A 21,824-nucleotide genomic window follows, 5' to 3' on the forward strand; every position below is an offset into this window, starting at 1 on the left:
CGATGAAAAACGATTGTTAGAAAATCGAGTAAAAATCGTAGTAAATTTATCATTGATTTACTATTTTTTTTTTTTTTTTTACATGTATTTCTTCAAATTTTGCAATTCAATATATGGACAAAACTGATTGTTGCATACGTATATATATATATACACATATATGCGTAAATATAACTATAAGTATAAATATAACTATAAATATAGTCACCATATACAATGATAATTTATCACAGTATGCATAAGTTCGTGTAGAAAAGTTAGTTATAAATATATATTAAATCATATATATATACATAGTATAATGTATGCAGGAAAAATTGTAGCTGATTAATATTATTGTACCATTATAATAATAATAATGATAATAATAATGACAGTAATAATAATAATGAAATATAGATGTAATTAAAAAAAAAAAAAACCCATAGATAGATAGATTCAAGCGACGGCTGTTTCAATAATAATAATAACAATAATAATAACGATATAAAAACAATTTACATTGAATTATAAATTATATCGTTGCAGTAATAATAATTTCGGTATAACAAACAGTAATTGTTTAGAAAAATTGCTAAAAGATCGCGGATAAGGAATAAAATAAAAATATGAGCACATGATAACAGAACGAATGAGTGAATATGAATGAAAGAATGAAAAAATACATGAATGAGATAATGAAAAAATGAATGAATTACCGACCCGTCGAGTCGCGAATTTCCTCATCGATTAAAAAAGGTCACCAAAGAAGGGAGATGAAAAAAGATAATCGCGCATGCCTTATTTTTCGTGTATATATATTGAAAATTGTACGAAAACGTATTTATCGATTCCTTTATTGATAAAACAAGTAATTGTTTAACAAAGACATTCGTTCTTTTGAAAAATGAAAAACAACGTGTCGCATAATTGCGAGATCGATCGTCTGACGAATAAATTTGAAAATTAAACACACGATTACGTGTTACTTTTGAAATTTTGTTCCCTTGCGCTTGCGTATAATTTTAAAATTGATGTGAAACGAGAAGACAGCAATGTAAAAAAAAAAAAACATGGATGAAACGAAAAGAAATAAATAACGATACCGTTAATAACAATCTGCTTTAATATACGAATATAGAATTGTGTGATATACGTAATATACGAAAAAAAAAAAAAAAAAAAGGAAGCAGCAACAACAAAAAAGTAAATTTTACACGTTACGACAAGAAGGCAGAAACTATCACGATGAGAGGTCGAGTGTGTTTATTTGAATGAAATAATGATGACGTAGGTATAAATGTGAGCATAAATGTGTGTATATATATGCATATAAATTTATACTCACATTAATATCGTTATGAACGTGAATATACGAATAATATAAATAATAAATACCTATCTATTTGACTGTACAATTGACTTAGAGAAGATTATAATGGTACTTACTATAAGAAGAAGATGAAGAAAAAGAATAGAAGAGATAAAGAGAAAACAAAAAAAAACAAAAAAAAAACACTTACACAAGGTAAAATTAAATGAAACGAGTTATATACAGAATAATAAATTAAATTAACTTACTAGTAAACGTAAAAATAATAAAACAATTATACATTAACATTAACGATAAATATATAATATACCATACAAGGTGAATAAACGATATAACGGTATTTTGCTTATTAAACGATGACGATTTAGCGTGTAATATAAATATGGACGAAAAACAAATTGCAGAGAAGCAAAAATGGATCGAAGCAAAAATATCTGCAAGATGTGAAAATAAAATTTACCCAAGATTACTGCCGTTGGGCAGTTTTTGTTTTGTAATCGGACGATGAAGATGATGATTGTATAGGATGAAGAGATGAAGAAGCATAATAAAAGGAAAAAAGAAAAGCGAAAAAAACGTAAAAAAAAAAACAAAAAAAAAACGTAATCGTAAATAGCAAATTGTATTTTTTTATTTGTCAAATTGTCTCTGTTGTAAAAAAAAAAATTTAATATTCGTCTCACTTATCACTGCTGTTTAAATATGTTATTGTTAAATAATAAATACAACGCGTGATTTGGAAAAATTAAAATGAGTAGTATATATATACAATTATACACGACTAATTGAAAACTAAAACGGAAACGGAAAATAACCATTAATCGCGTAATTTTCTATTTCTCGATACAAAGAAAAAGAAAATAATAATACCAAGACAAAATTTCAATCACGCTTTTGATAAAAATCTGTCTCACTGCTGCTTATGCCGCTTTAATGACGAATGTTACGTCGCGATTTTCATTATTTACTCTTAAATTCTTCGTAAACTCTCTCTTCGTCTCTAACTGTCATAACTTATACATATGTGTGTATTTTTGTAACGTTATTAACAAAAGTATTTACAAATACGTGGGAAGATTGTTGAAACAGCGGGAATTTTATTGACATTGTTGGTAAGTTGTTACTTCTGATTTGTTTGGTCGGAGAAATAAACGATAAAAAAAAAAAATAATAATGATTTGCCGTAATTTTTATTTAAACGCGAAATAATAATACAAACACCGCAGTGATAACGGCTGAAAAATTAATCTCTCATTACTAGCAATAAAATATATAACAAGTTGTAGCTCAGGTTGCTGGTAAGATTTAATTTTTTTCAAACCCAAGACTCTTGGGGGATGAGAAGAAGCAAAAAAAAAAAATAAATAAATAAAAAATGAAAGGAAAAACGGGAGTAAGGAAACAAAAAATTAAGGAACGAAGCGAATGATAATTTTTTCCACCGTGAGTCGATATTTCACTTTATCTTTATCTCATCTATCTCTGTCTATCTATTCGTCTTATATCTATAAATATATGTACGTATCACATCGCCTCTAAATCTGTGCATTTTTCTCTTTCGTGTAATAAATGTCGTCAAATAAAAATAAATTGTAACGTCGAGTTACACGCAGTAAAAGAATGATGAATTTTCAAACAAAATGCTTTGCTATATGGCGAGTTGAAAGAAAAAAAAAAAACTTTAATTAGAAAAAAGAAGTGAATTTCAATTACGTACGTGGTCCAAAAAGCTCCAAGTAAAAAGAAATGATTAAACTTCCGAGCTTCTGAAATGAATTCACTTCTCGTTGTTGATACTAAATAAAAAAAAAAAAAACATCTGCAACAATAGGAATAATGATTAAAAAAAAAAGTAAAAAAAAAAAAAAGAAAATAAAGATGATAACTAAAAAATGATAATTGTCGATTGAATCGATATCTCTTAATAGGCCTTATAAAATTTTGTCACGTGTATCTATCTCGATGTTTTTTTTTTGCATGCGTTTATAAACTATATCTATCTATCCGTCTATCTATCTGCCTGTCTGTTTGTCTGTCTGTCTGTCTGTCTGTCTGTCTGTCTGTAAATCGCAGTGTCTTGAATTATATATAATTATCGGTGGTTTAATTAATATAACAGATTATAACCTATGCATACTTATACATTACGTACAATATATTGTTATTTTGGCATCGTAGCTGATTTATCAACATTTGGCGAACAGCAGAAGTTGATTGATAATAATTATGTAATTGCGATTAACACGATGACAATGTGGAATGTAAAAATCGGGATGTAGAGAAATTGAAACACGATATTAAGAAAAATGATAAAAGGAAATATTCTGTTGTTGATAATTATTTTTATTCAACTCTTTTGTTTTCATCGCCGGATGTTTATTATAATATATTTATCGCAGCGCCCTTTCTCTAAGCTCTCTAACACGTATATACATATGATACAATATATTCGTCTTTATCTATCTATCTATCTATCTATCTATCCCTCTCACTCTCTTTCTCTTTCTCTCTCTCTCTCTATATGATCAATTTTCTCTATATAGTTAAATACTTAAGTACGCTATATACTGTGTGTGTTGATCGTCTGTCGATTATTTATTTTTTTTTTTTTATATACACAGATGTATGGGTAAGATATAATCTAATTATACAAACATACACGCCTGTGCGTATATACGAAACGTTTTCAATCCTTACAAAATTGACGCGAATAAATATTATTATTATATTCTTTTTTTTTTTTATTTTTGTTTTTCACTCAATCAAACAACACGTAAATGATAAATGATGAAAAAAAAAAAAAAAAAATTCACAGAAACATGGTGATGATGACGATGCGGTTAGACGAAAAAAATTATAAACGATGATAACAACCGGCTTGTAATGCATTATACCTGTATGTATCCACCTATAATGATGTAACGTAAATGATTTGAAACTTTTTATTCAACGATAAAGGAATTATGTCTAGTAAGATATGGAGAAGTGAATGAAAAGATATTTAACAAATAAAGAAATAAATAAATAACACGTATATTAAAAAAAAAAAATACATGTATGATATTATACTTCAAGTCAATTACTTAATTAAACCCGAATACATGATATATTATTAATATTCTAATTAAATTTTTCATTCTATCTTCTTTACATGCAATTCTTTCTTTCGCACGTAATTAGAAACGAATCTGGTGGGAGGAGAAAAAAAAAAAAAAAGAACAGTGCACCGAGAATTATCTCAATTTTTCAATTAATTTTCCGTCGACAGCTAAGAAAGAACAGAAAAAAAAAATCAACTGTCTTATCGCTCCGTAATTTCATTCGAATTTCTTTTCTCACTTTTTCTTACTCTCAAGCAGTTTTATCCCTTACGTATACATAAAATTATACAACACGATCGCATACCTATAAACACAATTACTACGTACTATAGATGTAATAACGTATTTCGATGTTTCTATTATACTTGCATGTTATTATCTTAATTTATCTATCATCCTCTATGTACTATCCGTGTGCTAATATCTCTATATACATATACATATATATTTAGATTATAAAATGCTTATACGCAGTGTGTATGACAGACATAACATTTAGATGAAACGCTATACTATTATTATTGTTGTTGTTGTTGTTGTTGTTATTGTTATTATTATTATTAATACTATTATTATTGATAATAATCGTTCTAAGATCTTTTTCTTTTCGCATTTTCTCTCTCAAATTTTCCGTTAGGTGGAACGAATGGAGAAAAATAATTTTTGCGCAAGCCTCGAATTTCTTCGAATTCGATGGAAAAAAAAAAAAGAAAGAAATTGTTGAATATGTTGAAAACTCCTCTTTCATTGTGTGCATAATACGCGTAATTTGCAATTTACTGTTGTTACAGATTGCAGAATTAAATGTTGCAATACGAACGTGAATATGCGGGGTAAATGTAAATTGTTGTTACCTCTTACAATTATTGCTTGTAAATGTTAATCTCGTCGCGCTGTTGTTGTTTCTCGATATTCAAATATACGTAGGTATTTCACTGCTGCTTGAACGGTTCTCTACACGCATATATAGGGAATTCTACGTCAAATCGACCAGAGTAACTCGACACCATTTTGGATTTGGTCCGCGAGTTTTTGTATTGTTGTTCCAACTCTAAGAAGCATTAAACATTTTTTTCAGATTTTTCCAACCCCCATGATCGCTTCAAATGATGATATTTTGAAAGTGATCGCGACATTTTTGATAATTGTGAAACACGTTACGTAATTTCTGTAGTGAAAACCAAAAATATACCAACCAAAATCAATGTGGGCAGGCAATATGGTAATTTTTTATACATTTTTCTAAGAAATGAATAATTTTTTTTGAATTCTCAGCGTTCAATATATCTTTTCTGATATAACAAGTACCTTGAAATTTTTATTCGGTATGCAAAAAAAATAATTCTACATTCTAAATAATTTCGTGATAATTGTCGTTTCGGGAAAGTTTTATTGAATACTGAAAATTAAAAAATAATTACTAACCGGGTAAGAGGTATTGATAAAAAAAAAATTACCGTTTTGCCCGACCACTTTGATTTTGGTTAAGATATTTTTGGTTTTAGTTCAAGAATTCATGTAACTTTTTTCATAGTTTTCAAAAACAGCGGAATCGCTGTTAAAATATCGTCATTTGATAAGCTTTGGGTGTGTCACGAAGGGTAGGAAAAATCTGAAAAAAAAAGATCTCATGCTTTTTAGAGTCGAAACAACGATATAAAAAATCGTGGACCAAATCCAAGAGGGTGAGGATCGGAACTTGGTCAAATTGACGTGGAATTTCCCGTACATATGTATGTGAATGTGTTTTGTTACAGTGAAAGGGTCCCGTTTATACATACAGGATCTCTAAATTTTTAAAGAATAATCAATTATCGTTATGATTTGCAGAAATTTTTATGAAAAGATAAACCGATACATAATTTTCCAGATGAATTCCTCGTATGTATAAAACGTGTGGGATGATTATTCAATATTCCTTGTTACCCGTACGCTGGCTTTTTCTTAGACGGAATTTCGCTGAACCGTTTTCCGGAATTCAAAGTCATAAATTTTCGACGAACCCTCTTTTTCCATCAATATCGTCTTCTGCGCGGCTTTCGACTTATACTCTTCTACAATACTACATATTCACATGCAAAATCGCACGCACCTACACGTCGTATATAAACTTACGTAGAATACAATCTTTTAAAGATCTTAAAACTCTGTTTGAAACGTAGAAAAGAAGGGATAAAATAAAGATTCGACGTCGATGCCGAGAAAGTAACGGGATAAACGCAATAATAATTTTTATAGATCTGAAAATTGAGTGCAATAAAAAAAAAAAAAAAAAAGTAAAGAAAAATAAACTTCACGGAGTTTCGAATTTCCTATTTCACTTTCACCTTCACGATATATATCGTTGCTTTTCATTTCCAATCTGCGTGTAAGAAGTAAACAAAAGCACATAAGCAAAGTCACTCTATAATATCTACGTTATTCAAATTTCCTCCTTGCTTTATCTGCCGTTCTTCTCTTTTTTCAATTTGTCATCTGATTCTTTCAAACAAGTAATAATACGTACATCACATAAACTGTAAATCTATTTCAATCTTTTTCCTTGCGCCACCCTAAGCTTGATAAAGAAATATGTATATACAGGTATATAACAATATTATACAATATATACATGTTATATATCTGTATTTAAAAAAAAAAAAAAATAAAATAAATAAATAAAATAAAAAAGGGCAACGTGGCAAGTGATATCAGAAAACTTACACGTGTATTATTATTGATATAATATACCGTAAGTTACATATTATTATACAAAATCACGTAACACGTAATAATAATTATATTTACGATTAACTGATTGTTCGAATGAACTGTCGTTGTTTTCTTTAATCTTTTCTTTTTTCTTTTTTCTTTTTTTTTTCATTCTTCTAAGATCAACAACCCTTCGTTGCTTTCGGCAATGTTCTACATTATTCTGTAACTTACGCATAATAATACAGGCATGAAAACATCAAGAAGAGATAAAAATGATACGCGTCGTGTAAATTTTCGTCGACGGATCTTTCGCTGGGTACAATAAATGATCGTTCTCGTTGTTGTTATTATTACCATTATTATTCCTATTATCATTATCATTATTATTATTATTATTATTATCGTTGTTGATGTTGTTGTTGTTATTGCTGTTGTTGTTGTTGTTGTTGTTGTTGTTGCTGTTTGTACGAATCGAGGGAAAGAACGTGAAAGAAAAAAAAAAAAAAAAAATAATAACAAAAAAAAAAAAAAAACCATTCTCTCTTTCATTTACGCGTACAACGTGTAAATCGGTCTTCTTTAGTATTTCTCTTCCGTCTGTTTTTAATTTAATTTTCCATATCTCCTGTAATCTGTGATTATTTTCATCGATGAATAATTATTAATCGGCGGCGATACGCGGCGAGTAATAAATAATATGCCAAAATGATGCTGTACGAGATTTCGAAAATTTATGAATATAACGCGTATTGCGAATAAACCAAAAAAAAAAAAAAAAAAAATCAAGCAAATTATACCGAATAGATCGAAACGATGCGGCAAAAAGGAAACGAGTCTAGCTTCGTGCCTTATGTAAGAACTGTCGAGGTACAAAAAACAAAAAACAAAAAAAATAAATAAAAATTTATTAACAAATCTAAAACTAAAACTGAAACGAATAAGAGAAAACAAAACTCACGCTTTAAATAATTCACCCACTCGTTGAAGACACTCGCGCTCTTTCTCGTCGCGCGAATTTTGTTACCTTTTTCACTCGCCCTGTACGAAAATGCTTGTTAAAGGAAATCGAAAAAGTGGAAAAAAAAAAAAAATAAATAAATCATGAAAAAACTTCATCGAGAGATTCGTCGGATGATGGGATTTTTTTTTTTTTTGGTTTTTTTTTTCAAATCTGCGTGAACAAATTGTTAAATCGCGTCGGAAAGTTGTTAGGAAAGGGGCGGGATAAAATTAGGAGGAAAAAGAAACAGAAGGAAAGAAAAAAAAAAAAAAAAAAGAAATAAAAATTAAGAAAACAACGACTTTGATATAGCGTAACGTGTATAGTATATGATAGTGTAACGTACTATATAATTCGCTAGTGTAGAACAAAATTTGAATAAAGAAAAAAAGGAGGAAAATTTTTTTTTTTTTAAATTTATTTTTTAATTTTTATCTGTTCGTTTGTCTTTTTTTTTTTCACCTCCAAACAAATGCGACGAGTTACGATAAGAAATATTGTATATCGCGTATAAGTTGTACAAGTTGAGAAAAAAAGCGCCGAACGTTATGATCGCGGATGTTTACGAACGTAAGTTTAATATGAATTCGAAGAGTGAAGGAGGAACGTAAAAAGAATTAGAAAAAAAAACATATAAAACAATCAGAAACAATGTTTGCTTATTTTTTAAGACAAGGGTGAGGAATAAACACGTAAAAACACACACACACACACACACACGCACACGCGACAAGAAAAAAAGAAGAAACAAAATAGTTTAAACCAATAAAAATAATATTAATGATAAAAATGACTATTTAGAGACAACGACACAACGCATTATAAAATAATGATTATTATATTAATAACGATAATGATAATAATAATAATAATAGTAATGATAATAATAATGATGATAGTTGTAGTAGTAATAATAATAATAAAACAACAATAATAATAATAATTATAACGATAACGATAAAGGACAAACAATTAAATATAGTTAATCTTTCACACGTATATACACATATATGTTATAGCGTATCTATAACTGCATAATACACGTATACTATGTGTGTGTTATACATAGAGTTGAATAAAATAGGAAAGAAGAAACGTGAAAGGAAAGAAAATACACAAGAATAGCTTAAGAAAATAGTGAAGAAGTGGTTGGTACGTATTAAGGAAGAAAGTGAAGGGAAAATTTTATTTTTAAACTTTCCCTTATCGAGAAAGAGAAATTACGAAACGAGAAGTAAGAGAGAGAAAAACAAATAAATAAATAATAATAATAATAATAATAATAATAATGATTAGGCTTTAGCTTTGTACGTGAGAGTGCTAAGATATGAATATATAGTTACAGACGTACGCATTGAACATTGCGTTGTATGTTATGTTGTTATGTACGCAGTATTCACGGGTGTTTAATTACGAACATCCGCCATTATGTACCTTGATGGTGGAAAAAACAAAAAAAAAAAAAAAAAAAGGGAAAAGAGAAACTAAATTTATATAGCATTCGAAGATGTGAAAATAAAGAGGAGTAAAACTAACGATTGGCGATATTTGATCCCATTTTCGGCACGTATGCAAAAAAAAAAAAAAAATATAAAATAAAAAATAAAAAAAACTGTTTACCTGATTGATTGCGCGTTTTTTTTTTTCTATTCTGTTCGACTTGTTACACTTTTGAGGCGAGCTTGTGCGATTTTTAGGCCATTGTATGATAAAAAGTTAGCGCGTGATTATGTATTACCATTATTGTTGTTGTTATTGTTATTATTATTATTATTATTATTACTGTTGTTGTTGTTGTTGTTGTTATTATCATCATTGTTGTCGTCATTACTGTCATAATTTGATGCATAAATACGCGTATTGTACATGTTGTGTAATTGTTAACGAAAAAGCAATATTGTCGATGCCTATATTTGTAATACAATTAACTACGAGCTTTTATTCGTTTTTGTATTAATAATAACCTGCCATCCGATCGTTTGTTCGTTCGTTCGTTCGTTCGTTACTTCGTCAATTTTTCGTTTCCCTTTTCTTTTCTCTCTTACCGAACACTCGAATAAAATCTCTCTTCGTTCGTGAACACAATTATTATTTATTCGTATACACGTAATACGTGAAAAAGACTCGCGTCGAGCATACGATGAAATAAAAATAAAAATAAAAATAACACGAACAACTATACACCACACGTTTATACATGTTACGAGCGTTACAACTTTGAAAAAATGACAATATCAAAGAGACAAAACACACGCTAATACGGACGAAGAAAAGTTGGCAGAAGAAAAAAAAAAAAAACGAACAAACAATTTTCAATCGTAGCCCGATATAATAATTCAACGCACCGACCAAAAATTAAATAAAAATAGTGTCGAAAAATCGCATAATACCGGCTCACGAGTCAAGTCGTTAAAAAAATATTATACCATCATGTATAAAATCTACACATTAATGCATGACAACATTATAATACAGATGGTATGTTTGAGATGAAAAAGAGAAAAAAGAAAAAAAACAACCGAAACGAAAAGAGAGAATAGAAGGAAAACTGCAATGAATAAAAATAATGATAGCGATAGTGATAATAATAATAATAATGATAATAATGATAATAATGATAACAGCACTAGTATTAATGATACGAACCCTTGTATAAAGTAGTGTGCGTAGTGACCGATATTGGTATACAGAGACAAGATTAACGAGTTTGTTGTTGACGTAATTATTATCTAATATTAATAGTAATATTGATGATGATGATGATAATATTACTATTATATTGTTGTTAGATATCTACGGTATTACCTTATTTATTATTACATTATATTATATTATATTATATTATATTATATTATATTATATTATATACGTATCGATATGCGTATACGTATATATACAAATGAGGCAACAATAATAAGACATCCCTCTATGTACGTATCCGTCTTAATACCGATATGGAAATGAGATAATTCTAGCTTAAGTGATTTGAGAGGAAAAAAAATAAATAAATAAATAAAAAAAAAATCGATAACAAATCGAAAAAAAAAGACACACAGACACACGATTCCAGTAGTATGTTCATATGATATATTATATGCATATAATATATTATATAATGGGCGTTGCGTATTTAGGGAAAACGCTGCCACATTAGGTTCGTCCCTCGGAACGGTTTTCATTCTGTACGTAATTAATCGCGAGAATTTCTTCGCTCTCATTTTTCCGTCAATCATATGCCAATGTTGCGCGATCTTTCACTTTCTCCTTTGCCTTCTCTTCTTCTCACACCGCGATCTAAAATTTCATTTACTTACGAATCGCGACGAGAGGTTATTATTCGGGTTGTTTTTATTTGTTTTTTTTTTTTTTCACTTATCTACGGCTCACCGCCGACGACACGACGAAGACGAAACGTTGATTGGAAATAAAAATGTAAACCGTTGGGAGGGATTTTCCACACCGTTATAGCTCTTATTATTATATAGTAATAAAACTATTATGAAAAAAAAAAAAAAAATACCAATAAAAGAAAAGTGAATAAAAATGAAAGAAAAAATACCAAAAAAAAAAAAAAAAAACAACAATAAATGCGCGTTTATGTTATTTAGTTGTAAAAAGTACGTGGTAATTTGATGGGAAGAGTGAGACGAACGAGACGAAGGCGAAGCGTGTAGAAAAACGGAAAAAGTTGGGAAATTAAAAGAAAAAAGAAAAAAAAAAAAAAGAAAAAACACCACCATGGGTAAACAGTGAAAGTGAAGGACAAGAAAAGTGTAATAAAATTCAACCAAGTTATACCAAATTCACGGCTACCTCGTGTTATTTTTCATCATCACCCATGTATGCAGTATTTGATTATTAATTTTCATTCGTCGCAAAATTGAATGACTCCAATTTTTTTATTTTTTTTATTGTTTTTTTTTTTCAACAATACTTAAGATTATAGATACGAAGTGAGGAATCATTGACTTTATTATATAGCTAAATTTTGAGCACGTATTCGAAACGCGTGGGGCGTTTAATTCAATGCGAAGAAATGAATAAAATAAAAATAAAATAAAATTGGAGTAAGACATGGAATGAAATAAGCTTGCGTTTGCGATTTAATTTTTTTACGTCACCGCTCGCAACGAGAGGGCTTGCATACCGCAAATAATGCGTGCATGTGACGAAACACGCGGCCAACTTTTATTCAATAATTTGCCAATTTGCCAATTTGCTAAACCGACAAAATAATCCGACGTGTGATATACGACGCGACGTTTTCGGTTATGAGATATTACACACCAGTTCAAAATTATCCGTCGGACGTTAAAGCACGCGGTGTGAAAGGACTCCGGCTGATTAGTGAATTTTTTTAAAACTTTTTTTTACATCACTTCTTCCCTAGCTGATGTGTGTGTGTATAAATGCTACGTGTTATGAGAACGGTAAGGAATTCTCGAGTTTTAATCGATCTCGAAAATCATCGTCGCTAATGATAATCAATTCCACAAGATTCCGAAATTAATTTACGGAAACGTTAATTTTTTTTTTTTTCTTTTTTTTTCTCTGTTTTTCCTCAATTTATTTCTTTCTTCCTTACATTATCCGGGGAACAGTGAAAATATCGAAGAACACAAATCGACAATGATTGGCAAGGAGTTAGCTCTGATAATCCTGCAGCTGGTCACGCTCCTAGCAAAATGTGGATCCTGTCAGGACCTCCTGATGAACGTAAACACGAAAAAGGTCTTAGCATTTACGAGCGATAAATTTCTCAGCTTAACTTTTGACCCGGCAGTTTTGCTGACAGGCGATGTTCTCGCGTAAGTATACATATGTTAAAAAAAGAAAAATATTAATAAAAAAATAGTAATATTGTACTAGACGAAAATTCAAGCCATCTTGAAATTATTGCAATTTATTTCACAACCTTTCGATCCTCGCTAATGTTCAAATTTAATTTCGATCAATTACCAAGCTGTAAAAAAAAAATTTCTTCCCTTCTATCGCTAATTGGTGATAAATATCGATCCTCAGATCGAGCACCGAGCGAATTACGAACATGGCGAAGGGCTTGGCACCTGGATACGTGAGGCTTGCAGGACCCAGAAGCAACCTCTACAATTTCGAAAGATCCCTCTTTCCTCGTACCGGCTTCGAGGATTCGGATCTAACGTTTTCGGGTAAGTTTCATTCTCACATTTTTTCATCGTCAAATTATCATCATAACAATAATATGAACTGCGGGAACTATGCACTGCGTGCCGACGAATAAATTAAAATGAGTTTGATAATTAAGCCTGATGTTTCGTTGATCTAATTGATACGGATTTCATTATCTCCAGAATTGATTAATTTACTTAAGAAATTATAACGTTGCTGCATCTGAATTCAATATTTCAACGCCTCAAATGCCTCTGTTTTACTAAAACAGTCCGGAGTTGAAATCGCAGGCAAGAAATTGGATGTGCCTGGGGAAATTGCCAGAGTCGACGACTCTCGCATTTCTGCATTATACGTTGTATATTGTTTATCTAGGAGCCAGCGTTCATATCCATAATACAAATATGACGTGTATACTACAGATGCACGTATAAATTGTAGAATTGCCTAGGTAAGGGATTAAATTTCGCAAGCAGAGCGTTATTGCTTAGCTGCCTTGTGCAGACGAAGCTACCAGCTGAGTGGATTAACCTAATTAATGTTTAACCCGCAAACCTATGTACGCGTATATGTATTGCATATACATGCAATTCTCGTTTCCCGACGTTCCCATTTCTACGTCACTAATTTGAATTGGATAACATGCCAGACATATACAGATGAGAATATAAGTTGCAATATTCTCCTCCTCGTTCGCAGCCAGTAAACCTACGCTAATTGCAAATTTAATACTGACAACATACTACAACGTTGTACACTCTCTCGTTGTAATTTTTATCATTCCGTTACTGCGTCTCTCTGTCATAAAAATTATACGTTTATGACCGGACTGGTTTTATTAAAATTGACAATTTGAGTATAAAGGTACTTTCACGTAAATTACTGTAACGTAACGTCTGAAATTGTACTAAAACTGAATATAAAAATGAAATTTATAAACCAACAATTTATAACCGAACTCTGTTTCCTCTCTTAACCCAGAAGCGCACTGGGTTCTGGTTCAACAATGGGCTCAGAGAGCGGGGCTCGACGTCGTCTCCTGTCTGACGCCTCAGAGGATCGAGAACGAGGATCAAGTGGCTGCCTGGGATCCGAGAAACAGCCTGGATCTGATCTCGTTCAGCGATCACATGGGATACAACATGAGCTGGCAGCTGGGATACGGTAGGAAAAAAGAAGCCGCTTGTATACATATCGCAGAGCTTAAAGCCCATCGATTTAACGAAAATACGAAACAAGACCTTTCCATTCTCTACTCGAATTATTTGCTTTTCAACTTTCTAATGGCAACACTGACCGAGTCTTATTTCAAAATTACATCTCAAACAACCAGCGGAAGCTTTAATTCCTTTCGCATAAATTCACAGAGTGCCAGACAAGATGTGACATCACTGGTTCTGATCTCGGGAAGGACGTGGCTCGCCTGAGAAACATGCTAGGCGCTTTTCCGAGGTACGCTAACAGCATCATAGCTGGACCAGACGTTGTGAGCTTGCGTGGTAAACAGCAGCACCAATTCATTCAAGACTACTTGAACTCGGCCGGAAGCGCACTTTCGGTGATCACCTGGCATCCGTGAGTTTGATCGGAAATAATCGATCCTTCGTTCGCTCGTGGCAAATGGAAGCAACGTTGTAAAATCAATTCTCTGTCCTTGTAGAGACTTCGCTGGTGTAGCCGTCGACTCTAATGGTGTCGCACTTCAGACCGACACTCTGGCGACGGACAAGGATTTGCTGTACAAAGCGATGGGACGAACGATCGCCAAGAAGCCACTATGGATCGGTGAGTGGGTCACGTATCTCTGGAAACCATTTGTCGTTTGAATTTTTATTTTCTGTTTATTTATTTTTTACAATCTTCCAGCTGAGTCGAAACCCGAAGAGTGCAAACAGCAGTTTCTGGGCGCTCTGGTTTGGGCTCGACGACTTGGAAGCGCCGCGAAGCTTGGCGTCCAGGTTATCATGAGACAGCCGGATGCCTCTCACATCCTGCAGCCGACTCCGGTGAGTGGAGACATTTTCTTTGTGCTTTTTCATCGTTTATTTGAACGCCTCGACGGCCAATTATCCCTTTTGTTACGTATTTCGTTACCTTGTCGCTAATTGTCGTACAGGACTACTGGGTCTCGGTGCTACACAAGATGCTCGTCGGCCGAGAAGTGCTGGACGCTAAATTGACCTTGGGGAACAAAACGCACCTCCACTTCTTCTGCCAGTGCACGAAACCCTCAGCCAAGTACGACAAGGGAGCTGTAACCATTTTCGGACTTAACCTGACTCCGGGAAAAGTCGTGGTATCGCTAAAGGGCCTGAAGGTCAAGACTCTTCACAAGTACATTCTAATGCCTGGATATGATACTGAGAACAGGATGTTCGCCGAGTGAGTAGAAACGAATATTTTTTTCGAAATTTAATTACAGTGTCCGGTTTTGCAACAGTCTCAAATCAAGGACACTATTGATGCTAAATGCCGATTTTCACAGAACCGTTCTACTCAATAACCAGCCGCTAAATCTCGTCAATGGAAAAGATCTCCCTGAAATCAACCCGACTGTAACGAATCTCGGAAAGAACGTGGCCATCAAGCTTCCATCAGGAGGAATTGGATTCTGGGTGATACCCGGAGCCAGGGTGAGAATTTGAATGATTATATAATTATTTATTACGGTAATTCATCGAGGAAATTCTTCTGGATCTCATTTGCAATGGAAGAGTCCATAATCGTTAACTTGTATTGAACTAATTATAGGTGAAAACGTGTCTTGGTCATGAAGATGAATTGGGGGACAAGAACCAGTTGTTGAAGAAATTGACAAAGAAGTTGGAAGAGCCAGATGCTCTGGACGAAAACACAGGTCACGAAGTGGAGGAGGATCAGGACTTTGAGGCGGATTCGACCGAGGATATAAAGAGCATCCTTAAGTCGAAAAAGATGAAAAAGCGAAAGCACAGACACAGCGATGAAACTGAAGACGAAGAAAGGAGGTTCAAGAGACTGGATCCGAAAAAAGAACTTGAAAAGCTGGAGAAGCTTCTGAGGAGGAACACGAACAGTGAGGACAAAAAGTCGTCCCACTTGAGGGGCAGAGTGGGTTTGAGCATGTTTGACAACGGAGGGAATGACGGGACGGAAGAAGACGGAAGGGAAAATACATCCGAGGATCGAAATGGCGGGCTGATGCGGCTGAAAAACGAGAAAAATGACTCAGCCGAAGAAATCCGGGCTAAGCTCGAAGAGTACAAGAAGAAGCTGAAGCAGTATGAGATGAGGGAAAAAAATCTCGGTGAAAAACGCGTTGAACAAACGAACAGAGCCTCGTACTCTCACGATGAACTCCCAATTACCGACATCGACACTCAGAAGGCGTTGGAAGCTCTCGCCTTGATATCAAGAGTGGAGACTGCGATGCGAGAGCAGGAAACACCCTGCAAAGTCAAAGTGCCGGGTCAACTTCAGATGGTGGCCTCTGACATCGGCGAGCAGGTGATGGTAGATGAGCTGCAGAAGACCGAGAAGACGAAGAGAACGGCGGACCCCGAGGCGTTTGGAAAGCTGTATCAGTTCCTGGTGAACACTGGCCAGCCGGATAAAATCCACAAGCGGGAAGTAGAAGGTAATTCGCGGAGAAAACGAGACCTGGAGAAGTTACTTGGCGACGACCCACTCGGTCTGAGGAAGGAGGGGCTATTCAAGAAGCGGCTGAAGAGCGATGACGCCAAGGAGAAGCGACTCGAGCGGAGGATAAGGAAGAAGGAAAAGGACGTTGATATGGGCCTGAAAAAGGATCTTACCATTCCGAGACACGCTGATAGTAACGAGAATAACTTCTTCGGGTTTCCGGAGCTGAAACCTATCGAGAACTTCCCCGAAGGTGATCTGTTCGTCGAAGAAGGAAAATCGGAGGAGGAGAAAAGCCACGATTATGATTACGTTAAGGACGACGACGACGAAGAGCAGAATGCGAATAAACGGAATCACGCCAAGCGACGCAAGGTCAAGAAGCACCAGAGGAAACCCGCGGTCGACGAGACGTGGATCGAGGAGCCAAACTCAAAACTCTACTATGCGCCAAATGAGTATTTCGAGAATTTTAACCAACCTCCGGTCACGATAAAAACTCAGTGGAAGGACTACGGAGAGCTGTGGGAACCAGAGTCGCTTCAACAGAGAGAAGAGCAGCCAAAGTTTCAGGAGAACGACGCCACCGGCGAAGCCGTGATCAGGAGAGCTCACATCGACGAGAAAACGGACAAAAAGGCAAAGGAAAAAGCGGTCAAGAAGCTGATCAATTACTACGACAACGCTGGGGTGGAGAAACCGAGAGCCAAGAGCGGGAGAACAGGGTTGAAATCCCAGGCCCAACAAAAGATTGGAAAACCGGCAATGAAACCGAAACCTGAATCTCCGGTTGAAGAAAGTACCGTAAAGCTTTTGGAGCTGGAGGACGAGTACGACGATAGCACAGATCCGGGGTCGATGCAGTTCGTTAGTTCGAAAGCTGAGGACTACTCGCAGGAAGATTACGAAGATGACGTTGAAGATGCTGGAAGTAAAAAAAGGACGAAGAGGAAACTCGCCAATTTGGACGACGAGGCTTTCGGGCAAGAAATGATTAGCGAGGACGCTGCCAATTCGAGAGACTGCAAGTGCAGGGTCATCAGAGGCAACCGTTATCCGGTATGCAAAAACTGCAGGCTAGCTGTCCGCAGAGGACGCGAAGCTGCTGAGATCGTCTCGGAGGAAAAAGATGATTCTGCATCGACGCCCGCCTCTGACCTGTCCGAGGAGCTGAACGAATCGGTTTCCGATGAACTCCCACAGAGTTTGAACAGCTCGAATGAAGCGTTGGAGAATGTCAGCGAGCGGGTGTCTGAAACGAGCGAAGTTTCACTCACCGAGTCAGATGCAGCGGATTCCAATGAAGAGACCCTGAAGAATGCCGAAACAGAGGATCTTAATGCGGAACCAGATATTTCTACAAACCCATCGCCAAGTTCTACGCCAGCTTCTGTCACAGTTGTGGAAAATGAAGAAATTGAACCACCTCAATCAACGCCTTCGCCGATGCTCGAAATGCCTCGAACCAACGATTCAGATTGTCAGCTTTCAACCACTGAAAAACCTAGTGAGCCTGAAATTGTTACGGAAAATGGCAACGAAGTCGGTTCTCCTGCAGATACGGGGAAGGACACAGCGGTTCTAATTCTCAGCGACAAAACTACGAACCTGTCTGAGCTAGAGGCTGAAAACGAAAAGAACCCAGTCGAGGCTGATGTTCAGGCCAAACGTCAAGTTGGCGAAGTGACTGAGACGAAAACTGAGAGCCAATCAGCAACTAAAATATCCCTGGGAACTGGAACAAACTTGGGATCAGGTATAAAGTCGAGCAAGCTTGAACCTAACCTGAAGGAAAGGGTGGAGCTGAAAATGAAGTCGGATTCAAAGCCGGGGTTGAAGACTGATTTCACCAAGAATAAAATGGTGCTTAATACCGAGGCCTTGGCGGCGCTGCTAAAGGAAAGCGAGAGCAAGAAATCGGAGGTGATGAAGGCGCTCGAGGCATCGGCAAAGTTGAAATCTGTCGACCCGAAGAAGTACGTTGATTACCAGAAGAAGCGAGCCGAGAAGTTGGAAAGTCTGAAAGACAAACTGAAAGACAGGAAGGTAAAAATACTTCAGCAGTATCGTCAGGAGCTGGTAGAAGCCTTGAGCAAATGCGACGACGAAGTAGAGCGGAATCTGAAGCGACGGCAAATCTGGGAGGACTTTGCTCAGAAGGACGAGTTCCAGGACTTCGTGGACAAGGACAAACTCGACTACCTTATGACGAACAGGCCAGTCAACTACGAACAATCTGGAGAGCAGAACGAGTCAGTCGAGGAAGAGGACAGAAGGTATTATCCCGAAGTCGACCTCGTTCAGCCTCTGCGAAATCCTCGGCAGCAGAAAATCCCAAGGAATTCATACTACAGTCCAAGCATGTCGGACTCTCTGGACACTGTGCCGATCATGGCTAACGCTCAACCGCTGCAAAGTAGTCGCTACGACAACGGTGACTCCTATTACGCCATTGTGGAGAGTCTTGAAAATCCAAAGATCCTTCACAGACAAAATTTCGGTTACGAAGATTCCGGATACGGTTTTGAAGACTACCGTCAAGGTAACAGACAGTTCTACATGCCTTCTCGCATACAGCAGCAGCCGGGGCTTCGAGAGTATCCCAGAGATGATCAGGATCAATATACTATTCCGCAACAGCCTTTTCAGCAATTCAACGACGGCGTTCAGTCGGATTATCAAACTTACGATGATTATATAAGCTCTGAAAACGCGGGGTCGTTTTACTCCGATGGATCACCGAGTGAAGAGACTTACAATCGAGACGTTCGGCGCGCTGTTCCGACTCCAGTAGAACTTGCAGAATATCAAAGCAGACAATCTTTTGGACCGCAAAAAAGGGAGCAGGACCTGATGTACAAGAAGAAAGTTAGTGTTGTACTGGTACCAGAATCGAGGCAAAAGTCAGCTACGCAAGTTATAGGTGAGCCGATTGAGTTCTATACGAGCGTCGGAGACGTGAAAGAATCACCTAAGAAATCGAATGACATAAACGCTCCAAACCAGGACGATCAAGGTGATGAAACTTACGAGAGCGAAGATGGACTCAGAGTTCCACAGGCTAGACCAGAATCGCCATGCGTAAATGGAAACTGCGGATCTAGAGCGCGTGGAGATATTGCTATGGAACTTGGAGAACCGCAAGATTCGCACGAAGAAGTTCAGCTCGAAAATAATTCGGACAACGAACACAGAAGAAACGGTCGCAACCTGATTTCGCAGAAGAAGCTAACAGTCGATGAACCAGCCTTCAAAATGACGCCCGTTGAATCGAAACGTGATTTAGCAGCAGTCAGGAAGGAGAGAGGGACCGACGAAAATAAATCGCAGTACATATGCCTGAGAGAGGATTCGGGGGAAGATGACTCCGCTGGCGAGGAAGAGAGGACCTTGTTCAAACTCGTGAAGAACGGCGATTACTACGAAGCGGTGCCAGTTGCAGTTGTGCCGGAGGATCTCAGTGCGTCCAGACAGAGGAAGATGTACCGAAGAATTGCAAGACAGAACGAGAAGGTGAGGAACAAGCGGCGCAAGTTCAGCGACGACGACTTCACCGATGATGACATGAACTACCACGTCCATAGGGAGGCCTATTCGAGCAGAAGACCTGAAGAATTACTACCAGGAAGTTCTTCAAGGTCACAGGTAATGCTCGAAGACTCTAACTATCGGTCGATCGGAGATGAAATGAACCGGGTGGAAGTGGGGCAGAGACTGAGTCCAGATGAATACGAGCTGCTGATGATGATTCCGGTTAAGAAGACCGGCAGAATGCTGAAACGCTCGAGGAGAGAGATCGGCGACAATGTTATCGACAGGTCTGGAAACTACCAGGACATGAGTTACTTGTGGGACGACATTGTCGACGGTGAACAGAACGAGGCAAAGCTCCAGGAGTACATCGCGGAGAAGGAGAATATCGTTCGGGAGTTCCAAAATGCTCAGGCGAACCTGAACAAGTACTTGAAGAAGCTTGAGGCCATGCGGGATCCGGTGCAGCTGCAGAAGTTTGAGCGAATCATTACGAACCTCGGGTCTCACGATCACGAGGAAATGTCGCTGATCACCCAGGACGAACAGCAACGAATTCAACTCGCGGAATATCTGAAGCAAGAGATCTTGAACAAGGTTCGTGGCTTCGATGCATATCGCGGAGAATCGACGACGCCGGGCTGTGAAACTTCGACTCCGATATCGCTGTTCGATGCGGCAATGCCGAAGATCGAAAGCACGATCAACGACAAGCTGGTAAAGGTCGGGAACTTGACCGAATCACTGGAGGACTTCATCAACGAGTTTGACAAAAAGTCCGAGGATAATTCGACGGCTAGTAGCAACGAGACTTCAAGTGCCAAGAACGAAAAGATCAGCTATAACATCTTCAACACCGCTCTGAGTAACGTTAAGAAATTCTTTGAGTTTCTAACTGGCGTTAATCTTATTTTCCGCAGACACTGATCAATCTTTGTCAATTGTAATTTATTCCATGAATTTTCTTCTTTTTATAAATCGGCTTTTTGATGGCCTGATTCTATGATTCTAGTTTTTACTTATTATTTGTGTACGTCACTGTCATTTTTACAGACCGATGAGGTCATAATTATTTATTAATCATTATGTTCCGTATATTCTGCTTGTTATACCGTGTATGCATATATGTATACATGCTTAAATAACATGTTTGTTAAATAATGTCGTTACCACATCCTGATGCAATAAAGAAATTTGCTGCAATCACGTACCCTTGAGCGAAATAAATATAATACATGTGTCCGGATAATCGGAAAAACCTGCCTTAACCTAATTAATCATTTTTGCATGTCATGCTTGTCAGCGTTGAGTAAGAATTATAATAATACATCTTTTTCTTAACTCGATAAATTATTGAGAGCTGGTAAATAAATATATTCAAGAGTAATTAATTAAAGTTCACACAGTATGATCAGAT

General features: G+C 36.0%; 1 protein-coding gene across 1 annotated transcript; it reads left to right on the top strand.

The window, feature by feature from the left end:
• Positions 1-12,108: 12,108 nt before the first annotated feature.
• Positions 12,109-21,650, top strand: LOC124179039. Its single transcript, XM_046563008.1, has 10 exons — positions 12,109-12,537; positions 12,709-12,915; positions 13,130-13,275; positions 14,237-14,419; positions 14,623-14,830; positions 14,916-15,040; positions 15,122-15,261; positions 15,372-15,637; positions 15,741-15,888; positions 16,007-21,650. The coding sequence occupies exons 2-10, from the start codon at positions 12,737-12,739 to the stop codon at positions 21,332-21,334; spliced, it is 6,723 nt and encodes a 2,240-aa protein (XP_046418964.1). The 5' UTR covers positions 12,109-12,537; positions 12,709-12,736; the 3' UTR covers positions 21,335-21,650.
• Positions 21,651-21,824: the final 174 nt, after the last annotated feature.

Source organism: Neodiprion fabricii, chromosome 3 (genome assembly GCF_021155785.1).
Source record: "Neodiprion fabricii isolate iyNeoFabr1 chromosome 3, iyNeoFabr1.1, whole genome shotgun sequence".
Taxonomy (NCBI): domain Eukaryota; kingdom Metazoa; phylum Arthropoda; class Insecta; order Hymenoptera; family Diprionidae; genus Neodiprion; species Neodiprion fabricii.